General features: G+C 38.7%; 1 protein-coding gene across 1 annotated transcript in view; it reads right to left on the bottom strand.

Annotated features, from left to right (window-relative positions):
• The window catches only part of WWC2 (WW and C2 domain containing 2), a 234,819-nt gene extending 218,369 nt beyond the window's left edge, over positions 1 to 16,450 (bottom strand). The window contains exon 1 of the mRNA XM_051966292.1: positions 15,988 to 16,450. Within this exon, the coding sequence (XP_051822252.1) occupies positions 15,988 to 16,118 (131 nt within the window). The 5' untranslated portion in view covers positions 16,119 to 16,450. The remainder of the gene's footprint in view (positions 1 to 15,987) is intronic.
• Between the last annotated feature and the right edge of the window lie 4,961 nt (positions 16,451 to 21,411).

The following is a 21,411-nucleotide window of genomic DNA, read 5'->3' as shown; positions in this document are numbered from 1 at the left end:
AACTCATAAAAACTTGGGACTCACCTGCAGAGAGGTAATAACTAAACCTTAATTATATAACAAGAAAGATAGACTAGAAGACTTCTAAGGTCTCTTATAACATGAAATCTATGTATAATCCTATCAATCTAAAAGATGATTTAAAAGAGTTTTGAAGTATGAGATGTCTTTGTATCCCTCCTGCCTAGAAGACAGTAAGCATTTAATAAGTGGTTGCTGAAACTGAAGCTGACAAGAGAGTCAAAGGATAGCCATAAACTTCTCAATAAAGTTAACAGTTGAGGTCATCTGCTGAGAAGAGGGGACTGGGAGCAGCTAGATTGGTGCAGTGAATAGAGCACCAGTCCTGAAGTCAGGAGGATTTGAGTTCAAATCCCGACTTCAGAATTTTACCACTTACTAGCTGTGTAACTGAGTAAGTCCAAAAAAAAAAAAAAAAAAAAAGTAGAGGGAAATAATTGGAGCCTTATAGGGAAAAACCTAACAGATTAGCTGCTTCAGGGACAGTGAGAGGGAGTCTCTGGAAGAATAAAAAAAGATCTGGTTGAGGTTAAGTAAATAAAGGAGCTTGGAAGTAGGGGGGAAATTGCCTGATGTGGGTAATCTAGGAACCTAGATTAAGAGCCTAGATTAGCAGGATATGAAGCATTCCTGAGTAAGAAGCAGGATTAAAGAACTGGAGCTCAATGAATAGTAAGTAAATAAGCATTTATTAAGAGCCTACTGCAAACCAAGTACTGTGCTAAGAGCTAGAATTACAAAGAAAGGCAAAAGACAATCTCAGATCTCAGAGAGTACACAGTTCAGCTGGAAAGACAACAAGCAACTATGTACAAATAAGGGATGAGGAGGGAGAACATTCCAGGTATGTCAGAGAAAATAGCCACTGACTATTGTTCAAGGTAAGAACTCATCTATACCTCTAGAGCCTCTCTTCTTGCTAACATTCCTATTTCTGTCAAAAGGATCCAGGTTTAATTATCTCAATCATGCTTCTCTCTTCTTCCTCTCTCATGTCCACTTATTTATTTAGTTTTGTTCACTGTATTACTACATTATGAATCAAATTCACCCCTCAGATTTCATTCATCACCTTTTACCTTTTTTTCTAGTCTCTCTGCTTCCAATCTGGCCCCATTCAACCAATCCTCCCCCATGCAAGGAATTCCTATGGTTCCCTCTCTTGCTTCTAGGATAAAATACAGACTCCTTAGCTCTTAAAGCTTGCCTATTCTTAGCTCTCTGGTTTAGCTCTTAAAGTCACCTATTCTGGCTACTTGTCCAAGCTTATTATTACATGTTACTTTACTTCTCTAATCAAAGTAGTCTATTTGTTTATCTTCTATGACAATCTAACTCCTATTGTCATGGCTTTAAACACGTGTCTCCCAAACATGGGATGCACATCCCATCCCTCCTCTCCTCCACCTCTGAGCTTCCCTTCAATATTTCCTTCAAACATTATAATTTATTCCCCCAGCTGTAGAAGTCTCCCTACTGGGAAAATCATCTTGTATACATTTTGTATTTAATTTCTCAGTATATACTATATTTAGTTTTCTCTTCATATGCTACTCTCCGACAGAATAGGATATAAATGTCTTTATATTTCTAGTGTTCAAAACAGTGCCTGACACATGTCAGGTGTTTTTTTTTTAAGTGTTTACTGAATGAATAAGAAGAAATCATTTAAGCGGCTAAGTGGAGTCAGGAAGCCCAGAATTCAAATTCTGCTTCATATTTATCAGCTGAGCAAATCACTTAGTCTCTACATGCCTCATCTGTAAAATGAGGATAACAGCACTAAAGAGTACTTATGAGAATCAAATGAGGCAATGTAAAGCATCATCTATTGTTCAGGAGGCATGTTCTATGAGGCAGTAGTTTTTGGGAAAAGACACAAAGATAAAAACAAAGCATCTCTGTCTTCAACTAACTTACATTCTATTGGGGAGAAATAACATATGTATGTTGTAAAAATATACATACATATATACAGATAAGTGAATAAGAATATATTATAGATGATATATAATACAGAGGAGTGTGGGAAAAGATACTACCAAGTGGGAGATAGGGAATCAGGACAGACCTTCCATTGGATGTTGCACTTGAATTCAACCTTATAGAAAGTTAGGAATTCTAAGAAGTGGAGCTGAGGAAAGAATACCTTCTGAATATGAGGGCAGAAGTATGCTGCCTGTGAAGTAAGGTGAGGAGATGGACTCTACAGGGAATAGCACCTAGGCCAGTTTGGCTGGAAGAAAGAGAAACAAAATAAGCATGGGACTGTAGGCACTGGAGCTGAATTGTGAAGGGCTTCAAATGAGCAGAAGAAATGACATGGTCATACGTATGTCTAGGAATATAAATTTAGCAGCTGAGCAGATTATTTGGAGAAGAAAAAGCCTGGAGGCAATTATATCAAAATAGAAGATCACTATACTATAGTAGTCAGGTGAAAGGTGAAAAGAGTTTCAGTTAGGGTGGTGGCTAAGTGAATGGAGAGATGGAATTGATGGAAGTAATGTTGTAGAGCTCACGAAAATTCAGGATGTTGATGAACTGGGTGTGATACTGAAGACAGAACTATGAATCTCTAATTATGAGATTTTTGTATAGCTTTTGTATAGCACTTACCAACTAAAATGTAAAGGAATACAAGCTATTCTTATGGGGAATATGGAGGTGTCTTCAACAACAATAAGGAAGTTGAGAGAGGAATCCAGTGTACAATATGAGCAATGAGGAGTTAATTTTGGATGTCAAATCTTTTCCTTGTGAAAAAGAAGAAAGGAGATAGTAAAAGGGACTTTAAACAACCAAGTTAACTTTGTCATCTGTGGGTCTACAATTGCAAACTAGGCCTTTACTTGTTTTGTTAAACATTTAGCCAAGTTAAATATTGTTCATAAAAGTACAATCCTATGAGATTTGCTGTATCACTAAGCAAAAAGGGAGGGGGAAGGGGGGAAAGAGAAGGAAAGGATAAAACAAATAATCTATTTCTACCAAAGAGATAAGGTGACAATTAGGAATAGCTGGCATGAGGAAAAAGCAAAGCAAACTCATAGTCATTTAGAACTACTGAAACATCAAAAAATGAACTTAAATGAACACGTTAACCCAAACTCACATTGTAGTCAAGTGATAGCATACAGCAAAGATGTAGATTATAAGCACAGGCCTTTATTTTTATAATTAGTGAAAAAAATTGAGATTTTTACCTATATCTCTATTAAAAATAGAGGAGGAACTGAGGGGACTAAAGTTGTACTTGAAATGAAACTATATACCAGTAAAATAATTCAATAAAACTTAATATAGCATTTTGTAAATCTACTGGACTTCTGTGCCATTTAATAAAATCCTTTTGCCACACCAGAGAAATGTCAATTAAGTATATGACATTCTATAATATATTATGAAGCAAGATTTTTTAACAGGAATTCATGGCACATATTATTCTCCACATTCTAACTCAACATATTTTACTTAAGTTACAACTAATGTTCAAGAATTGAAGTCTAGCAAAGTTCCATAGCCATTGGGGGTGGGAGGAAGGGAGACAAAAAAGAAACCAGATTAAACAGTATCTTTCTATTCTCCACCCAAAAAAATGTTTTTGTTTGTTTTTCATTTCTATAAAAATACCATGGGCAATTTAAAAAAAAAATCTTTCTACTTTATTCTTCAGGTTATAAGCATTTATTTTCTCTCCCTCCACATATTACCCTCAACTTAAAAGAAAAAACAAAAACAAAAATAAGATATATAACGTAATTATTTTTAAAGCCTAAAATTATCTCTATCAAAATTCAAACTAAGACCCTTCTCCAAACAAAAAACAAATTCATACCCCAATATTTGGATGTCTTTGGGATTAGCTAAAATCCCAATGTTTTTGTCAACTTGAGCTACACTACAGTTTTTTTAGTGCTATTAGAACACTGACATGCTTCCTAGATTCAGAAAATCGTTTTTTTAAATTTCACTTGCTTCCTTGTTCTTATCACCCATGGATGCTACTCACAATATTCATGGAAATATACTTCAGAGAACAATATTTTTTCCTGATTCCAATAGTCTCAAACTTATTATAAGTTAATGGAAGGTTTTTTTTAACGCAAACATAAAAGGTACATATTTTTTTCAAGTGTGACCTCAATTCAAACTCAAACATTCCACAGCATCTCAAGAGGAAGCAATCCCTCAAAGTATCTCATAAGTATACCAAGATTAGTTTAGTGATTTGGAGGAGAAAAATGGGGAAATTGCCCATTTTATGAATTCTAACATCTTTTCTCTGACATATAACAACTACAAAAATTTTAATTTGGAGAAAAAGAATATTCTTTAATTTTAACAAATAGCTATATTGTGGTCCCTGTTAACAGAGTTAAAAACCTCAGTAATTATTTAAATATTTAAGTATCAAATCAAGACCCAGAACTACTTAAAATGACTTCTGGAGGAAAATATCAGATTCTAGATCTAAAGTTGAAAGGGACCTCAAGAGCCACCTAGTCTAACTCCCCTATTTTACTGATAAGGATATAGAGGTTGAAGATTTAGTGACTTATTCTTTAAATCACAGGTTCTAAGAGTCAGACAGTTATTTGAACGCAGGTCCTCTGACTCCAAAGACAATACTCCTTCCACCCTACTACCATGCTATAGTTCTAGGAAGTCTCCTATATAGGTCAGATTCGAATTATTTTTTTAAGATCAGCTATATTCAAGATGGCACGTCAAAGACAGATCATTATTCTTACTTTCATTTTGAGTTTTCACTTATTTAAAAAAGAAACTACTTCCTCAAGTAATTTCATGCCACAAACCACATCTCTGCAAGAGAGTATTTTGGGAGCTCAAAGATAAAAAGAAAAAAAAAAACTCTTTAAATGTAAATAGGCCAGTAATTTTACAATAGCTCCTCAACAAAGCACCCAGTGGGAAAGATAAAGAATTTTTGACTAATCCTGTCTAAATGCTCTCATGAACTTCAAAAATTTGTAAAGCACAATATTCAATTAAGATAAGAACTTTTTTTTACTAATCACGTCCAAATATTCTCACCAACTTTAAAACTGTAAAATACTGTCAACAAACCAGAACTTGTCTCTAAACTGTGGGTCACTGGAACCCTACAAAGCAGGCCAGAAAACAGGAGAGTCGGGAATCAAACATAAGTTTTACTTCAAAGTGAGATTTGTCTTCTTGTGAACAAACTTGCTGGGGAAGAGATTTCTTAGACTTCGAGATGGACTGGTTATTAGCCCCTTATGCAAGAAGAAATGAACAAATATTTATTAAGCACCTACTCTGCAGAAAGCATATGTTAATGCTAATAAGTGCTTTACAAATATTACCTCATTTTTCAGATAGAAGTTATAAAAATGCTTAATTGAATATTGGTACTGTCAAGATATTAAGAGATAATCTGTTTTCCACAGCTAAGGCCCAGCAACATGCTGTTCTCTGAGCTTGACATAACAATTCATTGTGTTCACCCTCTGGATAATCTTAGTCACAGCAAAACCCCAGAATTAGGATTTATGATTTCCCTCTTTTCCAGGGAGATCCTGGCCTAAGAACTGGAATTGCAGTTGACAAAGTGGTTAATCCTATCTACTAACGCTCTGAACAATTCCTGAGCTTGTAATCACTAAGTGAACAGAACCAAGTTCTGTAATTCTGTTCCTGCCATGCTAACTCTGGTTCTGTATCCTGCTGAATGATCACAAGACTCAATGACCCTTAACAGTTGGGACATTAATCACAAGGTTCAATGATTCTAATAACTCTGAGACTGTTCCCACAGGACCTAAGATCTCTTGTATTGTGCCCAAAGTACCTGCATCTACCGTGTTTCCCCAATAATAAGACCTATCCCGAAAATAAGCCCTCCCCTTACTGTGCAAGATTCCTCTAAAATAAGCCCTCCCCCGAAAATAAGCCCTATTGAGATTGCTGCTGTAGTGAAGGTGATCCCCTGCGCTACACGCTACATTACGGTACCCTCTGTATGCACCTTCCCTCTCCCTCCTCCACCCCCTCTCCTCCCCCCAGCCCCAGCCCGGATGAAATGCACGCCGCGTTCTGAGCTGCATCCAACCAGAGCCACAGCAGTGAGCGCATCATCCTGTTCTTCCCCAGTGATTTGCTTGCTGGAGCCATTGAGAGCAGTGCCGCGGAGGAGAGCTGAGGCAGGACAACATAAAAACCCGGTATGTAAGCGGGAGTGAGGGGGCATGATGGAGGATAAAAAGGGCATGATAGAGGATAAAAGAAGAACTCAGGGGGCATGGTGGAGGATAAAAAAAGAACTCAGGGGGCATCATGGAGGATAAAAGAAGAACTCAGAGGGCATGATGGGGTTAAAACATTATTGAAGGACATGATGGAGTGAAAAGAAGGACTAATGGTCATAATTTTATTATTCTGTCTGCACGGGTCACCTGTGTTTTGACAATTTGTTTGGATGGAAAGAAAGCCACTCCTCTAATCATCAGTAAGGGCAAGAAAGATAAGACTGAACGTGTATCAGGCATTTACGTTCTTGAAACCGAAAAAGCCTGGTGTACACAAGCCGTTATAAGAAAGTGGGTTGATTTAATGCTGCCACTTGTTATGCGAGGTAACCAAAGAGGTCTGATAATCTGGGATTCAGCCAGCACTCACATGAAGAACTTCCTTGCAGAGAGAAGAATAGATCAAGTAATGATTCCTGCAGGAATGACTGCCTATCTCCAGACCCTTGATATTGCAATAAACAAGCCATTCAAGGACCATTTGCGCAAGGAAGTCAATGACTAAGGAAAGAAATCTGCATGGAAACTTTGTGAAGCCCTGTCTGCAAGAAGTCATGACTTGGGTGAAGAAGTCATGGGATCAAATTACTGACAGCTGTGTCGCCAAGGCACTACGAGCAGGTTACCTGGATAAGACATGTTCATTTAAAGAGAGCTATATTGCTGGACATGACAGATTGGATCCACGTCTTCTGAAGGAAATAAGAGGCGCAAGACATCCAGGATGGAATTCAGGGTATGGACACTTATGACGATGTTGTTGAAGAAGATGACATGATCATTATTGAATAAAGGTACTTTTTTTTGTTCACATTTACCTGTTTATTAAAATTGCTGTCAATGTTCATCAAAATAAGCCCTCCCCTGAAAATGAGCCCTCTGGTGTCTTTCTGTCCAAAAAAATTTAATAAGACAGTGTCTTATTATTGGGGAAACACGGTATGGACCTCCTATAGGAACTTCTTACTCAAGACCTAAGAATGACTGTGTTGGGTCCTGCCTTTTTTGTGGTTTTCATGCTTAAAAATCCTATCCCTGCCTTAAGTCATAAGCCCTCCTTCTCAGGTAGACTTCTATTTGTAAGCATAAAACATAAAAAGCTAGGTATCTTATTACCTTGTTGTGTTCCTTCAAAAATGAATCACCTATGTGGATGATATTATCATAAAGTCAGAAGATACAAGCCGATGCTAGTAAACAAGGCAATTTATGAAAACATGAATCTAACTGATAAACATTTGCTAGGGTTTACTCTGAGACAGATACTCCATTCAGAATGGATAAGGAGTTCACACTACAGTAGAGGAGATAAGACATGTGCATAAATAAATGACGCAAGGCAAAATAGAGTAAACACAATTCAATTTTTAAAAATTTAAGCCTAGTCTAATATATTGGGTAGCAGCTATCTCTGAGTCAGAAAGACATAAATTCAGGTTCCTAGGTTTTGATAACATATGCTTAATGTTTGAGTGGCCAAGGCTATGCAAAGACTTTGACAAATTAAGAGAGCAATTATAGACCATCCTTCACAGAGGAAGCATCTGTGAAATCCTCCATCAATGAAATCATAGATCCATACTCCTAGTCCAAATCCCTTCTCAAAGTACAATTCTAGATGCTGAGGAACCACAACCAAAACAGCTCTTGCCCTTAACAATACTCTGTATTTTAAATATATACATGTATATATGTGTGTGTATATAAATGCATGTATATGTATGAACTATATATTTCTATATTTGTGTGAATATAATGTTTAAATGTAGATACAAGGAAATCTGGAAAAAAAAAAAAACAAACCCTAATTATTGGCAGAAAAACCCTCTAGGATCAGCCCTTGAACTGAAACCTTTTTTTGTTGCTCATTTGTTTTTCAGTTATATCTGGACTTTTCAAAGCCCTATTTGGGGTTTTCTTGTCAAAGATACTAAAGCAGTTTGCCATTTCTTTCTTTAGCTCATTTTGCAGATGAGAAAGCGAAGGCAAACAGGTTTAAACTGACTTGCCCAGGATCACACAGTAAGAGGTCAGATTTGAACTTAGGAAGAAGTCTTTCTAATTCCAAGCCCAATACTCTAGCTGGGTCCAGAAGGAAGGTAAAAACTGAACCGGGCCGGAGATAGAAAGTTAAGAAAGGACTACATTCCAAGCCAAAGGATGCTCTGTAGAGTCAGGAATAGCCAGAAATCCCATTCTATTGGAACAAAGAATCAGTGAAGGGGAATAATGTGAATTAATTCTAGAAATGAAGGGTGGATTCAGAGTGTGAAGGGTACTAAAAGTTATGCTAAAGCTTTATGGAGGAGACAGGATTTGATTAGGGCCTTTAAATGAAAGTAAGAGACAGGTAGAGATGAGATTAGTAGAAAAGAAGGACATTGGAGAAGAATAGAAGCCAAGGCCAGGAAAGTACATAAAGCTTGCATGGAACATAGTCAGCGATGAGACTGCCAAATGAGGTTAGAGCTGAATTATCAGGGTCCAGAAAAAAGTCCTCCAAATCACAAGCTTTGCTTCCAGACTAACCTCCTTAAAGGCAGAGACTCCAAGAAAATAACCTTTGTGAGTAAGGACTCACTATCCCAAGTATCAGCAATTTTTTGGGTGCCTACCCATTGGCACTACCAGGGAAGCAAGCCTAAGAATCCTGCAAATAGCATCAAGATTCAGACTAGTAGCCTTGTTTCTAGCTTAACCCTAGTCACCACAGTAGAGGAAAATATGCTGTATAGAAATGCAATCTGGCAATTTCCCCTGCAAGTTCTATAGATCTTCATGAGCTACTGAAGATCCAAATAGGAAAGTGCTTTAAATAAAAGTCCTGGGTACCATCAAATGATTGAATATCAAAAACAGATCAGGTTTACTTGAAGAAAATGCTACAAGACGTTACCATTTGACTTGTGACTGAAACTACTTATGTATGTGGTTTCAATTCCAAAGGCCTCATGATGAATAATGGTATCCACATCCAAAGAAAGAACTGAATTCAGATTAAAACATACTATTCTCAATTTTCTTTCAGGAGGTTTTTTTGATCTATGTTTTCTTTTACAACATGACTAATATGAAAATATGTTTTGCATAATTGCACATGTATAATCTATATTGAATTGCTTGCCTTAAGGGGGGAAGGAAGAGAGGGCAAGACTTTGGAACCCAATTTTTTTAAAAATGCATGTTAAAATATGATTTGGGGAAAACATCTTTTTTTTTTTTTTTTTTTTAATTTGTGGTCTCTCCCAATTAGGATGTCAGCTTCTTGGTAATTTTCTATTCACATTTCCAGGGCTTAGCACAATAAGCACTTAATAAATGCTTTTTTCATTTATCCATTCATCATTAGAGAACCCTGAGTATCAGGTAAAAAAAAATAAAATTTCATTTTGCAGGCAATGGGGGGGAGGGGACTATTAAGGAAGGAGTTAAGAGCTAAGACATGATACAATCTGATTTGTACTTTAAGATTACATTTACAGTAGAGTATTGGAAGGATGGTCAGCACAGAAACTTGAGGCAAGGTGATTATTGTCATAATACTGCAAAGAGTTGAATTAAACCTTTTACTAAAGTAGTGATTTTAGAAAATGGAAAATGAGTAAGATTATGGGTAGATAAATATAGATAAAATGTCCTTCTTGCATACTGTAAATATTTGATACAAAGCTTAGGACCCCAATAACATAATTTTTTATTATAGCAAAAACACTAGAAAAAAATAGATTGTCATCAGTTGAGGAATAGATGAAAAACCATTATGAATTTTACAGACACACACAAATGAATGTAACATACAAGTATAATGAAATAGTACTGCACAATAAATTATACTGAATATAAGAAATCCAAAGAAACATTAAGATGTGTGAATTGATACAGAACAAAAAAAGTAGAAGCAGGAAAGCAATATACAACTGCAACAAAGTAATTGAAAACAATAAAGAACTTCTCTCTGTAAGGGGTAGGGGATAATGAGCATAAAATATTACATATTCTATCAGTAACAGTCATTTTACTAGTCATTTGGTTTAATTCTTTTTCTCTGTTAAATAGGAGAATTCAATTGAGAACAATGTGCTCAAATGACTACAATACCAAAAAAAAAAAAAAAAAAAAGGAAATATATGCAATAATAATATACTAGAAACATCCTCAACAAATACAGGAGTAAAGCAAGGATATTTATTCTCTGTGTCATTATTTGACATACTTTTAAGAAATACTAGCAAAAACAATGACAAGACTAAAACATTAAAAGTACTAAGAAAGTCAAAAAGGAGACAAAACTACTCCTATTTGCTGATGACAAATTCCCTAAAAAAAATCCTAGGAAGTAAAAAAAGAAACTAAATTAAAACAAGTAATAACTCTGACAAAGTAACAGATGTCAAAATAAACCCAGAAAAAAAAGTCACCAGCATTCCTATGTAATAACAAAATGTAAAAGGCAATAATAAAAAGGGAAATCCCCTTCAAAATAATTGAAAATTGTAAAAAATATTTAGGGCCAATCTACCAAAGAATATTCAATATGTGCATAGATTAAGTCATAAGATATTCCTTTAAGAAATGAAGACCATAAATAGATGGAATAATATTTAGTGCTCAGGATCATCATTTTTATATCACCAAAGTTATTGCTATGTCAATAGCATTTTTATGCTATGCCAATCAAACTATCAAGGGATATTTTGCAGAACAAGGAAAAATAACATAAATGGGTACAAATGAATGAGGAATAATGCTTTCTGACTTCAACTAAATAAAATAAAGCTGTTTTCATCCAAAAACCATACTGGTTTAAAAATAAAAGTGGAACATTACAGTACTGAATAGATAAGGAAAATGGACAAGAAAGAATCAGAAAAAATGGAATTCAATCTCCGTGTTCAATATACTAGAAAATACAAATCACTTAGAAAAGAGCTCCCTATTTGATAAGAACTGTTAAAGAAAACTGGAAGAAAGTAGTCCTGCAGAAATTAGGCTTGGAACAACATCTTATGCCATTTATTCTGTTGTTTCAATTGTGTCCGATTCTTTATGACCTCATTTGGGGCTTTCTTGGCAAAGATACTGAAGTGCTTTGCCATTTTCTTCTCCATTTCATTTTAGAGATGAGAAAACTGAGGCAAACAGAGTGAAGTGATTTGGCCAGGGTTACCAATAAGTGTCTTTTTGGGAGGAGAGGGAGACAAGGGAAGTCTAAGTAATGTAAAAAATAAAATATCAACAAAAATCTATTAAAAATAAAAGCCAAACATCAAATGCTTATTGAATTAAGTAGACATATTCAAAAAGTAGATATATTCCGATATGAGGATATCAGGATATTCAGGAGTTGAAAAAGGGTTAGGAAACAGAATGAAAGGGTAGAAGAAAATAAATTGGCAATAGCCAATAGGAAGAAGTTTTTCAAAGACCTAAATACTTTTTGTATTTATATACACACATACACACACACATATAAAATATGTATATATATTAGCAAACAGTGCCTTCAACATAACAGAAACTTCATAAATGTTTTCCAAATTAACTAGAAATATTGGGCCCATCCCTGCCTCATCTACCTAGCCTAATAAAACGCTATTAAACAATGGTGCAGAGTTCACTGTCTGGTAATACCAAGAACTGTTTATAACAACCAATCTCTTCCCTCTGCTACTCACAGCTCTTGGTTCCTGATTCACCCAAGCCTCACCATGATGACACAACCCCTCATCACAATAGATTAGTAAATGGATTTTCTCAATATTTAAACCTCTATCCACAAGTCACAGATAGAATCAGAAAATCAAATATTAGAGCATATCAGCATCAGTGTGAAGTCATTTTCTATTCTATAGAGCTGATTTTACAAACGGCAGAATTGTTGTCACTCGGTAATGCTTAAGTTGAAGGTAAATTAGAGAAAGCTATGATTTCATTATGAATAATTATAATAAAACAAAGACTGTCCCATTATTCCTTAACATTCTTCCAATACACTCCTTACCTAGAAATGTTAAAGTCAGTTTCATCATTCTCCCCCAACACTCAAGACAGCCTAGACTCTTCCATATGTTTCAAGACTCACTGTGGAACACCAATTAGAACTGGTGGTGAACAAAAACCTAATCAACAAACATTTATTAAGTACTTACAGCCAAATCCCCTGGAATTTCAAGGGAGAGAGGTTGGGGAAGAGAATAGAAGAGAAAAGATATTGTAGATATCATAGGGTTAAGTAGGTGATATAGTAAATGTAGTACCAGGCCTGGCAACAGAAAAACCTAAGTTCAAATCTAACTTTAGATATTTAGTAGTGTTGTGACCAAGTAAGTCACTGAGTCTGTTTTCTTCAGTTTCCTCATCTGTAAAATGGGGATGATAGTAGCATCTACCTCTCAAGGTTGTTGCTCACAACAACAAAAAAGTCACAATAGTTATAAAGTGCTTTAAAATGCTATAGAAATACCAGCTATTATTTTGATGGTGTATAGTCAAGCTAACTGAAAAATCATCACTATTTAAATGGCTAAAGATATTTAGAAGTATGTTTGTCATTTAAATGTAATGTTGTTCAGTTGTATTCAGTTGTGTCAAACTCTTCATGACCTCATTTGGGGTTTTCTTGGCAAAGATGCTGGAATGGTTTTCCATTTTCTTCTCCAGCTCACTTTATAGATGAGGAAACTGAGTTAAGAGGCTTGCCCAGGATGCCATAGCTAGTAAGTATCTGAAGTCATATTTGCACTCCTGACTCCAGGCCCAATACTCTATTCCTTGTGCCACTTAGCTGCCCCAAAATATTATGTTCAATAGTCCCCTTCAAGGAACCAGTTCTTAGTCCCCCTCCCTGACATATACTGATTTTATATATATATATATATATATATATATATATATATATATATATATAAAGAGAGAGAGAGAGAGAGAGAGAGAGAGAGAGAGAGAGAGAGAGAGAGAGAGAGAGAGATTCTATTTATTTACTATCCTAACCCCAACAAAACATTAACTCTCTGAAGAACTGTCTCATTTTCATGTTTTTTACACCTAAGACCTAGTACAGTGCCTGGAGTATAGTAGGCACTTTAAAAATGCTTGCTGTTTAACAGCATTGACAAAAATTAATAGCTATGCCACCTCTCACCCCTAACACTGTTTAACAAACACTTCATTAATTACCCTAAAAAAGAAACACGATCAAACCAGAAATTAAAGTTCTCTCCACGTTGTTCTCACCTCAGAGAAAAACTTAAAAAAAAAAAAAAAAAAAAAAAAGCAACTAATACCTACAGCAAAAAGTACTCTTCAAAAGTTGTCACATCTGTCCAGCATCCCCAGAACATCATGATACTGAAATATTATGGACTAGCTTTTTTTGGCTTTTAGTCACATCAGATAAAAAGATATATTGGCTTACTTATTTTCCTGACAATAAAATTCAGAAGAATTGCTGATCCAAAAACAATTTAAAATAACACACATCTGACTTGTTTAAGAAACACTGATAAAGATAAGCCTGGCCATATAATTATATTTCACTTTCTATTTGCTTTCCTGAGGCATTTACATTTTCTAGTATTTTTTGGTAAATAGAAAAAGGAAGATAAAATCTAAAGGGCAAGCTGAAGCCCAACAGGACTTAAAACAGCCAAATATTTCAAGAATTTACTGAAATTTCAATAACTTACAAGTATTAGAAATGCAATAACTATCCTACAAATGTCAAAGGTAAATATTTAAACAGGTGCATCAATAACGAAGTTCCATGCATAACATTAGAGCTAACATTTACTATCTGTTAAGTAGTTTCAAAGTGCAATGGAGTAAGTCAAATAACACATTTACAGTGTTAAGTTTATGGCAATACCTAATATGCCTGGAGAGACCTGTGGAAAGTGTGATGTTTGTCAAGACTTTCACTCTCAAGAGGTGAGGGGAATTCTGACAAGACATAAGGTCCTGCACAGGTACCTTTTCTAATTTTCAGTGGGGAAACCTAAGCTGATACCTTCATGGATAATTTAACAAGGATTGTTCCATGAATTTATAATGTCATTTATAACTTTCTTATAACCCCCTTAATAGTCTTCACTAGTAATATATGAGAGGCAGAGGCAAATTATGGTATAAAGGATAAAAGCAACTATATTCCAGGGCTGTTTCCACTTCAGATCTTAAAGAAGGAACTTTTGAAGGGGAAGTAATTCAAAGAGTCTGGTTATTAACTTCTCTGACCACATTCCATAAATAACTGAAGAAATTTCAGAAAGAGGTAAAAGTCCAAAAGGGCTGACTTATTCTTGATTACTATTTTATTATTATCATTACAACTCGTAAAATTCATCCTCCTTAACTAATAATAGCCAACTTACTCTTAAAAAAGAAAAAAGTGAGAAAGGGATGGAGATATAAAATATAAACAGCAAATATTTCATCTAAAAACGTTTCAAAATAGCTTAGATATGTAGATACACACACATATACTTATAATTTTTTTTTCTTTTACATTTTCAGGCAAGAAAAAACAGAAGCTCGCCTAAGGTCTGCAATGGGAGCTAAAAGATGTTATATCGGCTCTCCAAAGGCTCTGAGACCAACAGGTCCCCTCCAGCCACTTTGGCTAAAGAATAATTTCAAGATGTGGAAGATAAGGAAACTGCCAGTTCAAGATCTCAAAGCAAAGGCTACTTACTATAAGGTAATGAAGCATAAAGTCTACGTTTCTAAGAATGGTAAAGTAGATGAAGTCAAGCCAGCTATGGAAGTATAGATTAAACTCCTCTTACAAGATTGCACACATCTTCCTAGGCTTAATCTTTCCTGCAGAGATTCTCTGCCAAAGTCTGAATTCTGAGGGATGGGCTTGGAGCTCTCTACACTGTATATAGCTGCAAACTCCAACTATGAGGAAAGAGGGTGGGGGTTAGGAAGTATTACTGACAGAAATGTCTACAGGTAACCTGGGTAACTCAGCTCCCCATCTCCCCCATTTCAAGCCTTTTGTTTTGTAAAGCAAAGCCTCCGCTGAAACGGCCTTCTGTCCCCCACCCTGGCTCTTAATCTCTTTGTGACTGTTAGGAGCTCAAGGGAGGAGGAGGGCAACAAACCCCTGCCTGACATCTCTCCCAGCACTGGGGAGACAATCCATCCAACGCTGAGAAGCTTTTGGTCCAAGACGAGACAGGTTAAATGAAGAGCTAGCTGTCCAGGACGGCCTATGAGAGACTGCTTTAGATCCTCCCTCCCCTCGCTCCGGCACCCGGGAGGGCTAAGAGGTCCAGCCCTCTCCACTCCCGATTAAATGAGAGTGGAAAGAGGGGCCCTGGCAAAAGGAGAGAGGGCTCATCCCTCCACAAGGCTGCCTTCTCTAAGAGCCGAGGATGCACGGGAAGAGCTTCCTCAACGCCTGCTCTCCCGCAGGTTCAAGCCCACCCTCCACCACCCAGCAGGTCCCTCGGGGCTCCCGCTGCACCTCGCTCCGCACAGGGCAGCAATCGCTTCTCCCCGGTCTCCCGGACAACAAACGCCGCCGCAGCTCTAGTCTGAGGCTGACCATTCAGACACCCTCCACCCCTCAACCAGCCGGATGATCTGGGGAAGATGAGGGGGAGGGAAGGGGTTTCCCCGGCCCCCGCTCCCCGCCCTCCGCCCCAGCCCGGCCCCTCGCGCCCCCCACCTGTCCCGGGGGTCGATCCAGCTGGTCTTCTTGGTGTTGTGGTCGATGTAGAAGACCTTGCCGTCGTAGTCCCTGGCCTCCTCCCAGCCCTGGGGGAGCGGCAGCTGCCCATTCCCTGCTTTCCTAGGCATGGTCGTCGGCGGCCCCCCCGGGGCACAGCTCCTCCATAGGGACCGGGCAGGGGGCACCGGGCGGGAACACAACGACAGCCCGGCCCCGGAGCCCCGCGGGCAGCGGGCAGGGCACCACAAGGCACTGCACGACACGGGGAGGGGCAGGGTACAGGGGGGCGGGGTGCACGGGAGGGGCGGGGTACAGGGAGGCGGGGTGCACTGGAGGGAGCACCCCGACACGGAGGTTGGAGCCGGGGTGGGGGGGGGGGGCGGCGTTCAGGAAATCCTGCTCCCTGCCCTGCTTGGGATCAGTCCACCATGTCTACTTCGGAGCAGGAGACTGATTAGGATTATCCCCCCCTCCTCCCACCACTGCCTCCGCCTCTTCCTCCTCCTCCTTCTCCTCCTCCTCCTCCTCCCACTCCCCCCTCGGGCTGCCCAACTCGCCGCCGTCTGGGCTAGGATCCGGGAAAGGCAGCGTCTTCGCGGCGGCGGGGGCAGAGGCTCCCGCTCATTTGCATATGATTAGCATCGTGCCCCGCCCCTCCCGACCGCAGTCCCGCCCCCTGTCCTCCCCTTTGCTCATCTGCATGCACATTCCTCGCCGCCGCATTCCTCTGGCTTAACCCTGCGGCTCCCGCGACCCTCTGCAGAGCCCCGGGGCTGTCCCTGCCCTAGCTAGGGGGTCAGGGAAAGGGAGGGTGAGGCTAGGTGGGAGAAAAAAGAAAGAATTTTAAAAATCAGTTAGTTCCTCTCTTCCCTCCTCCTCTCACAAAAACTTAAAACACCTCTCTTTTTTCCCCAAGATTTGAAATGGGAGAAATTGCAAAAAGGAAACTATTACATTTCCTCCCTCTCTCTAACCCATGTCTCTCAACCTCCCTTCTGAATCCTGGAGAAACAACAGGATTCTAGATATAAAAGGGGAAGAAGGGGAATCTCCCCTTTGGATCTGAAAATCCGTGTCCCACCAAAATTCTCAATTGGACTCCAAGTCCCCGACCAGTTGCCCCCGTTCCTTCACTTCCTACAATCCAATCTTTCGGTGTACAATCCTTTGGGAGAGGGAAAGTAGGGAGCTGGGTGCCCTGGCTTGCTGAGGGGCGGGGGAGGGTTTCTGAGGTCCTCAGCCTAATTAAGAGCCGCGGTCCTTGAGTGGCTATCATTTAAGAGGTTTACTTTTCGTGATTTTCCTCAATGTGCCCTCTCTGGTCTCAGTTCACTTCTGAAAAGGTGAACATTGTTTTTTAGGGCAGGGTAAACAAGATCTTGGAATGAAACAGGTAAAGGCTTAACTCTTAATACTGAGTCCTATACTGCCTCTCCCCTGTCCGTTGATGGGGTTCAGGTTTAATCCCCAGGAAAGGACAAAGTAAGCCAGGATTTGGAAACTAGTTGCACAATAAACCCTCCCCATTGGTGCCAGGGATAGGAGCGTAGCAGGTCAAATGCTGGATGACACTCTCACACTCCAATCTCTTCAATTTCTGGGAAATCAAGCAGGTTGATGAGGTCAAATGCAACAGAAAATTCCTGCTATGCTGTGAATGTTCTCCTTGTTAACCAGGTAGCAAAAGCCAAAAGATCGCCTCCTGCTTTCATTCTAGGACAATTCTATCCCAGCTATCATGATAATTCAGGCTGAGAATGCTTCAGGCCCTACCGTTATGTAGTCCATAGAGACCCCTTAGGAGACCATGGAGTGGAGGGAGGCAGCAGTGAGCAATTAGATTTATGAAGTCCATCCACCCTGGGGGAGGGCTGATGTGACCTTGGAGCTCACTAGACTTTATGAGACTCCTGGTTCTCTCACCTTAGATGAAACAAAAGTTTTTTAAATCAATTTTCGAATAGAAATTTATCAGGCACCCACCATGAGTTGAGTAAGTTATAAGGCTCTGATACCTTTCTTCACAGAGTTTACAATTTAACTTAAGAAAACAACACGTTATAACTGATGAGACAAAGATGAATCTTGTGGTAAAAATAATAAAAGTGTTTTAATAATTGAGAGAAGAGGAAAATCAATGAGCATTGGAATAATTAAGAAACTGTTATCTTGGGTAAATCTCTAGATCTCATTACTTCAACTTTAAAATAAAGGGATTGGCCTAAATAGATGATTTGGATGCCTTGGATGATCTTAAAAGTCTCTTCCAGCTCCAAAATTCTCTGATTCTAATCCTTAGATGTATTCTGAAATTATTCCTTCATCATTCAATCTACAGGTATTTTATATGCCAGACACTGTGCTGGGGGAGAGGGGAGAGGGATATAATACAATGAATGAAAGAATCCCTACTACTAAAGACCTTAAAGGAGGAAACAAGATATTTAATAAGCTAATATTCAGTCCTTCCTGACTCCTTGTGGGATTTTCTTGGTAAAGGTAGCAGAGTGATCTGCTATCTCCTTCTTCTGCTCATTTGACAGATGAGGAAACTGAGGCAAGTAGGGTTAAGTGTGCTCAGGGTTACTAGCAAATGACAAGTCAAATTTGAACTCGGGCCTTCCTGACACAGGCCCAGTGTTCTATGCACAGTGCCACCTATCAGTATTCTAGAAAAAAATAGCCTACTCAAATGGAATCATAGATCTGGAGCCAAGAATTTACCTAAGAGCCCAAATAGTTCAATCTACTCATTTTAGGTAAGGAAACTGAAGCCCAGAGAAATCAAGTAATTTCCCTGGAATAATATAAGTAATGACAAAGAAAGGATTTGAACTCAGTTTTTTGAACTGCAAATTTAATGCTATTTCTACTGTTCCAGGTTATATAGAATCCATGCAGGTTCTATAATCAGAAGAACATTTCTGGAGAGAGCTAAGAAGAAGGGAGGGAGAAGATGTACTAGAAGGTCCCTTGAAAACTCCTGAGCAACCTGACAGAACTGGTTTTTCCATAGAGGTTAAACATGGTCTAAATATAATTTCCAAAGATAGCCTAATGGTTCCTAGGGAATACTGGGAAATTACATGTTTCCCCTTATCTAAAGAAAATATAAACACCTACTAAAAGAAAAAGTTATTTCAATCTCAAGGGATAGCAGTAACAACACCACAAAAATGATAGTTATTAATGTGTAGGGACTTGAATAGTAATTACAAAGGAAGCCTAAACATGGCGGCAGTGCCGGACAAGCATGGCACCTGACTTGTACCCCATCTCCCTCTTCTCTGTGGGGACTTAGCCCCAGTCTGACCTCCTCCTGTCAGGCTGGGGTTCTGTTTTGTTGTTCCTCAGAGTGGAGCTGAATACTTCTCTTGGTTGGTTGGTAGTTGTCCTTCCTTCTCGAAGAAGATCAAAATGACATCATTATGTTAGAGTTGAGTTACTGATTGTAGCTGAGCAGACCAAGGTGAGCTTGGAAAGCTCTGCCACAGGTCAGACACAAAGAGTCCCTCTGAACATTTAGGGAGAACTCAATAACTTTGTGCTTCTCGTGTCTCTTCTGTGCTAATTCAATTCTGCTTTGCTTATAGAATATAGTACCTTCTCTCTTGAGGGTTTGCCATGCTGGGTGATCCTGTGCCAGTGTCTCCCATGTCATGCAATCAATTCTAAAATTCTTAAGAAAGACTTTGAGAGTGTCTTTGTATTTTTTTTTTTTTTAACACCTTGTGAGCACTTGCCCTCTGTGAGTTCTCCATAAAACAGTCTTTTTGGCAAGTGTGCTTTTGGCATTCTAACAATGTGGCCAGCCCAGAGGAGTTGTGCTCTCTGCAGCAGAGTGGAATGCTCGGCTGTTTAAGTTTGAGAAAGAACCTCAGTGTCTGGTATCTTATCTTGTCAGGTGATCTTCAGAATCTCCCTAAGACAAGCTTTGTGCTTGCTCCCATGCTTTTTAGTATAACATTTTCAGCCATATTGCCAAACGCCTTCAATGAAGACAAAGATGGAATCAAAGTCAACTACTGCACTGGTGGTAAATTCTTCAATTTGAAAAAAGCTACAAGCCAAAACTAAAGTGGAGGGAGAAGTGTTGGTGCATGATTTTTGGTTTGCAGATTATTGTACGCTCGATGCAGCCTCCAAAGCTGAGATGCAACAAAGTATGGATCCGCTTGTATGGATATGCAGTATCTGCTGCTTGTGCTAATTTTGGCCTAACAATTAGCACCAAGAAAACAATTATTCCATCAGCCAGCACCACACCATCCATATGTGAAACCATCAGTTATAGCAAATGGTGAAGTTCTGAATGCTGTCGATAAGTTCACTTACTTGGCAGTAGACTTTCCAAGGATGTCCACATGCATGATGAGATTGACACACACATTGCCAATCCTAGCTCAATGTTTGGGAGGCTCTGAAGGAAAGTGTGGGGGAGGAGAGGTATTAGACTGGCTAACAAAACTGAAGGTCTTACAGAGCCTTTGTGCTGACGTCATTGTTGCATGCCTGGGAAATATGGACGGTACACCAGCTCCGTGCCAGGAAAAACCTAAAATTGTATTGCTACAAACAACTACGCCTTCAAGGATCCTAACAGGGAAATACTTCTACTACTTACCACTGTAGCTCCTGATAGGCTTCTCATTCAAATGAAATCAGTCACCACAACATTGTTAATTCAAACCTAAAGCAAAAGCCATATTTATAATAATAGCAATGATCCTCCACTGTTCAAAGCCCTTCATAAACTGCTCGTTACTTTCCCAGTTTTTTTACACCTAACATCCCACCTTCCCACCTCCACCACAATCCCCAAATGCTTTGATCCAGTAACACTGACTTTCTTGTTGTTCCCTCAACAAGAAATTTTTAATGTCTTGACTCCAGATGTTTTACTGTTAGCTTGGAAAACTCTTAGTTCTTATCTCTGCTTTCTGGCTTCCCTGGATTTTTCCAGATCCCAGCTAAAATCCTACCTTCTTTTACAGGAATTCAGACTTCTATGTTTGGGTCCAGATTAATTTAGATTGAATGTAAATAGCCATAGAAATAGTCATTTCTGCGTTGGCCAGAAACCCTAAGGATCTTCCCCTCCCAGATTCTTTCATTCATTTATTTATTTAGATTTTTTTTGGATTAAGTGAAAGGAGATTCTTTGCCTCAATTACTACATAGACTTAATCACTGAATGAGTAGTGCCCCAGTCAAAATAAGACCTTAGTTTAACAAGACCAAAGTTTCCCATTTCATCCAGGACCAGCTCCAATCATCTTGATTTATATCTTGCCACCAAATGCAGATGGCTCTGGAGGGGAAAATGAGGCAGGTGACCTTGCATAGCCCTTCCTCACTTAAATCCAATTTACTTGCATGTCATGGCATCACCTCCCTGATGTCTCAGATAGTAGAAGGGAC

The sequence above is a fragment of the Antechinus flavipes genome, chromosome 6 (genome assembly GCF_016432865.1).
Source record: "Antechinus flavipes isolate AdamAnt ecotype Samford, QLD, Australia chromosome 6, AdamAnt_v2, whole genome shotgun sequence".
NCBI lineage: Eukaryota > Metazoa > Chordata > Mammalia > Dasyuromorphia > Dasyuridae > Antechinus > Antechinus flavipes.
This window is presented reverse-complemented; position numbering and strand designations above follow the sequence as displayed.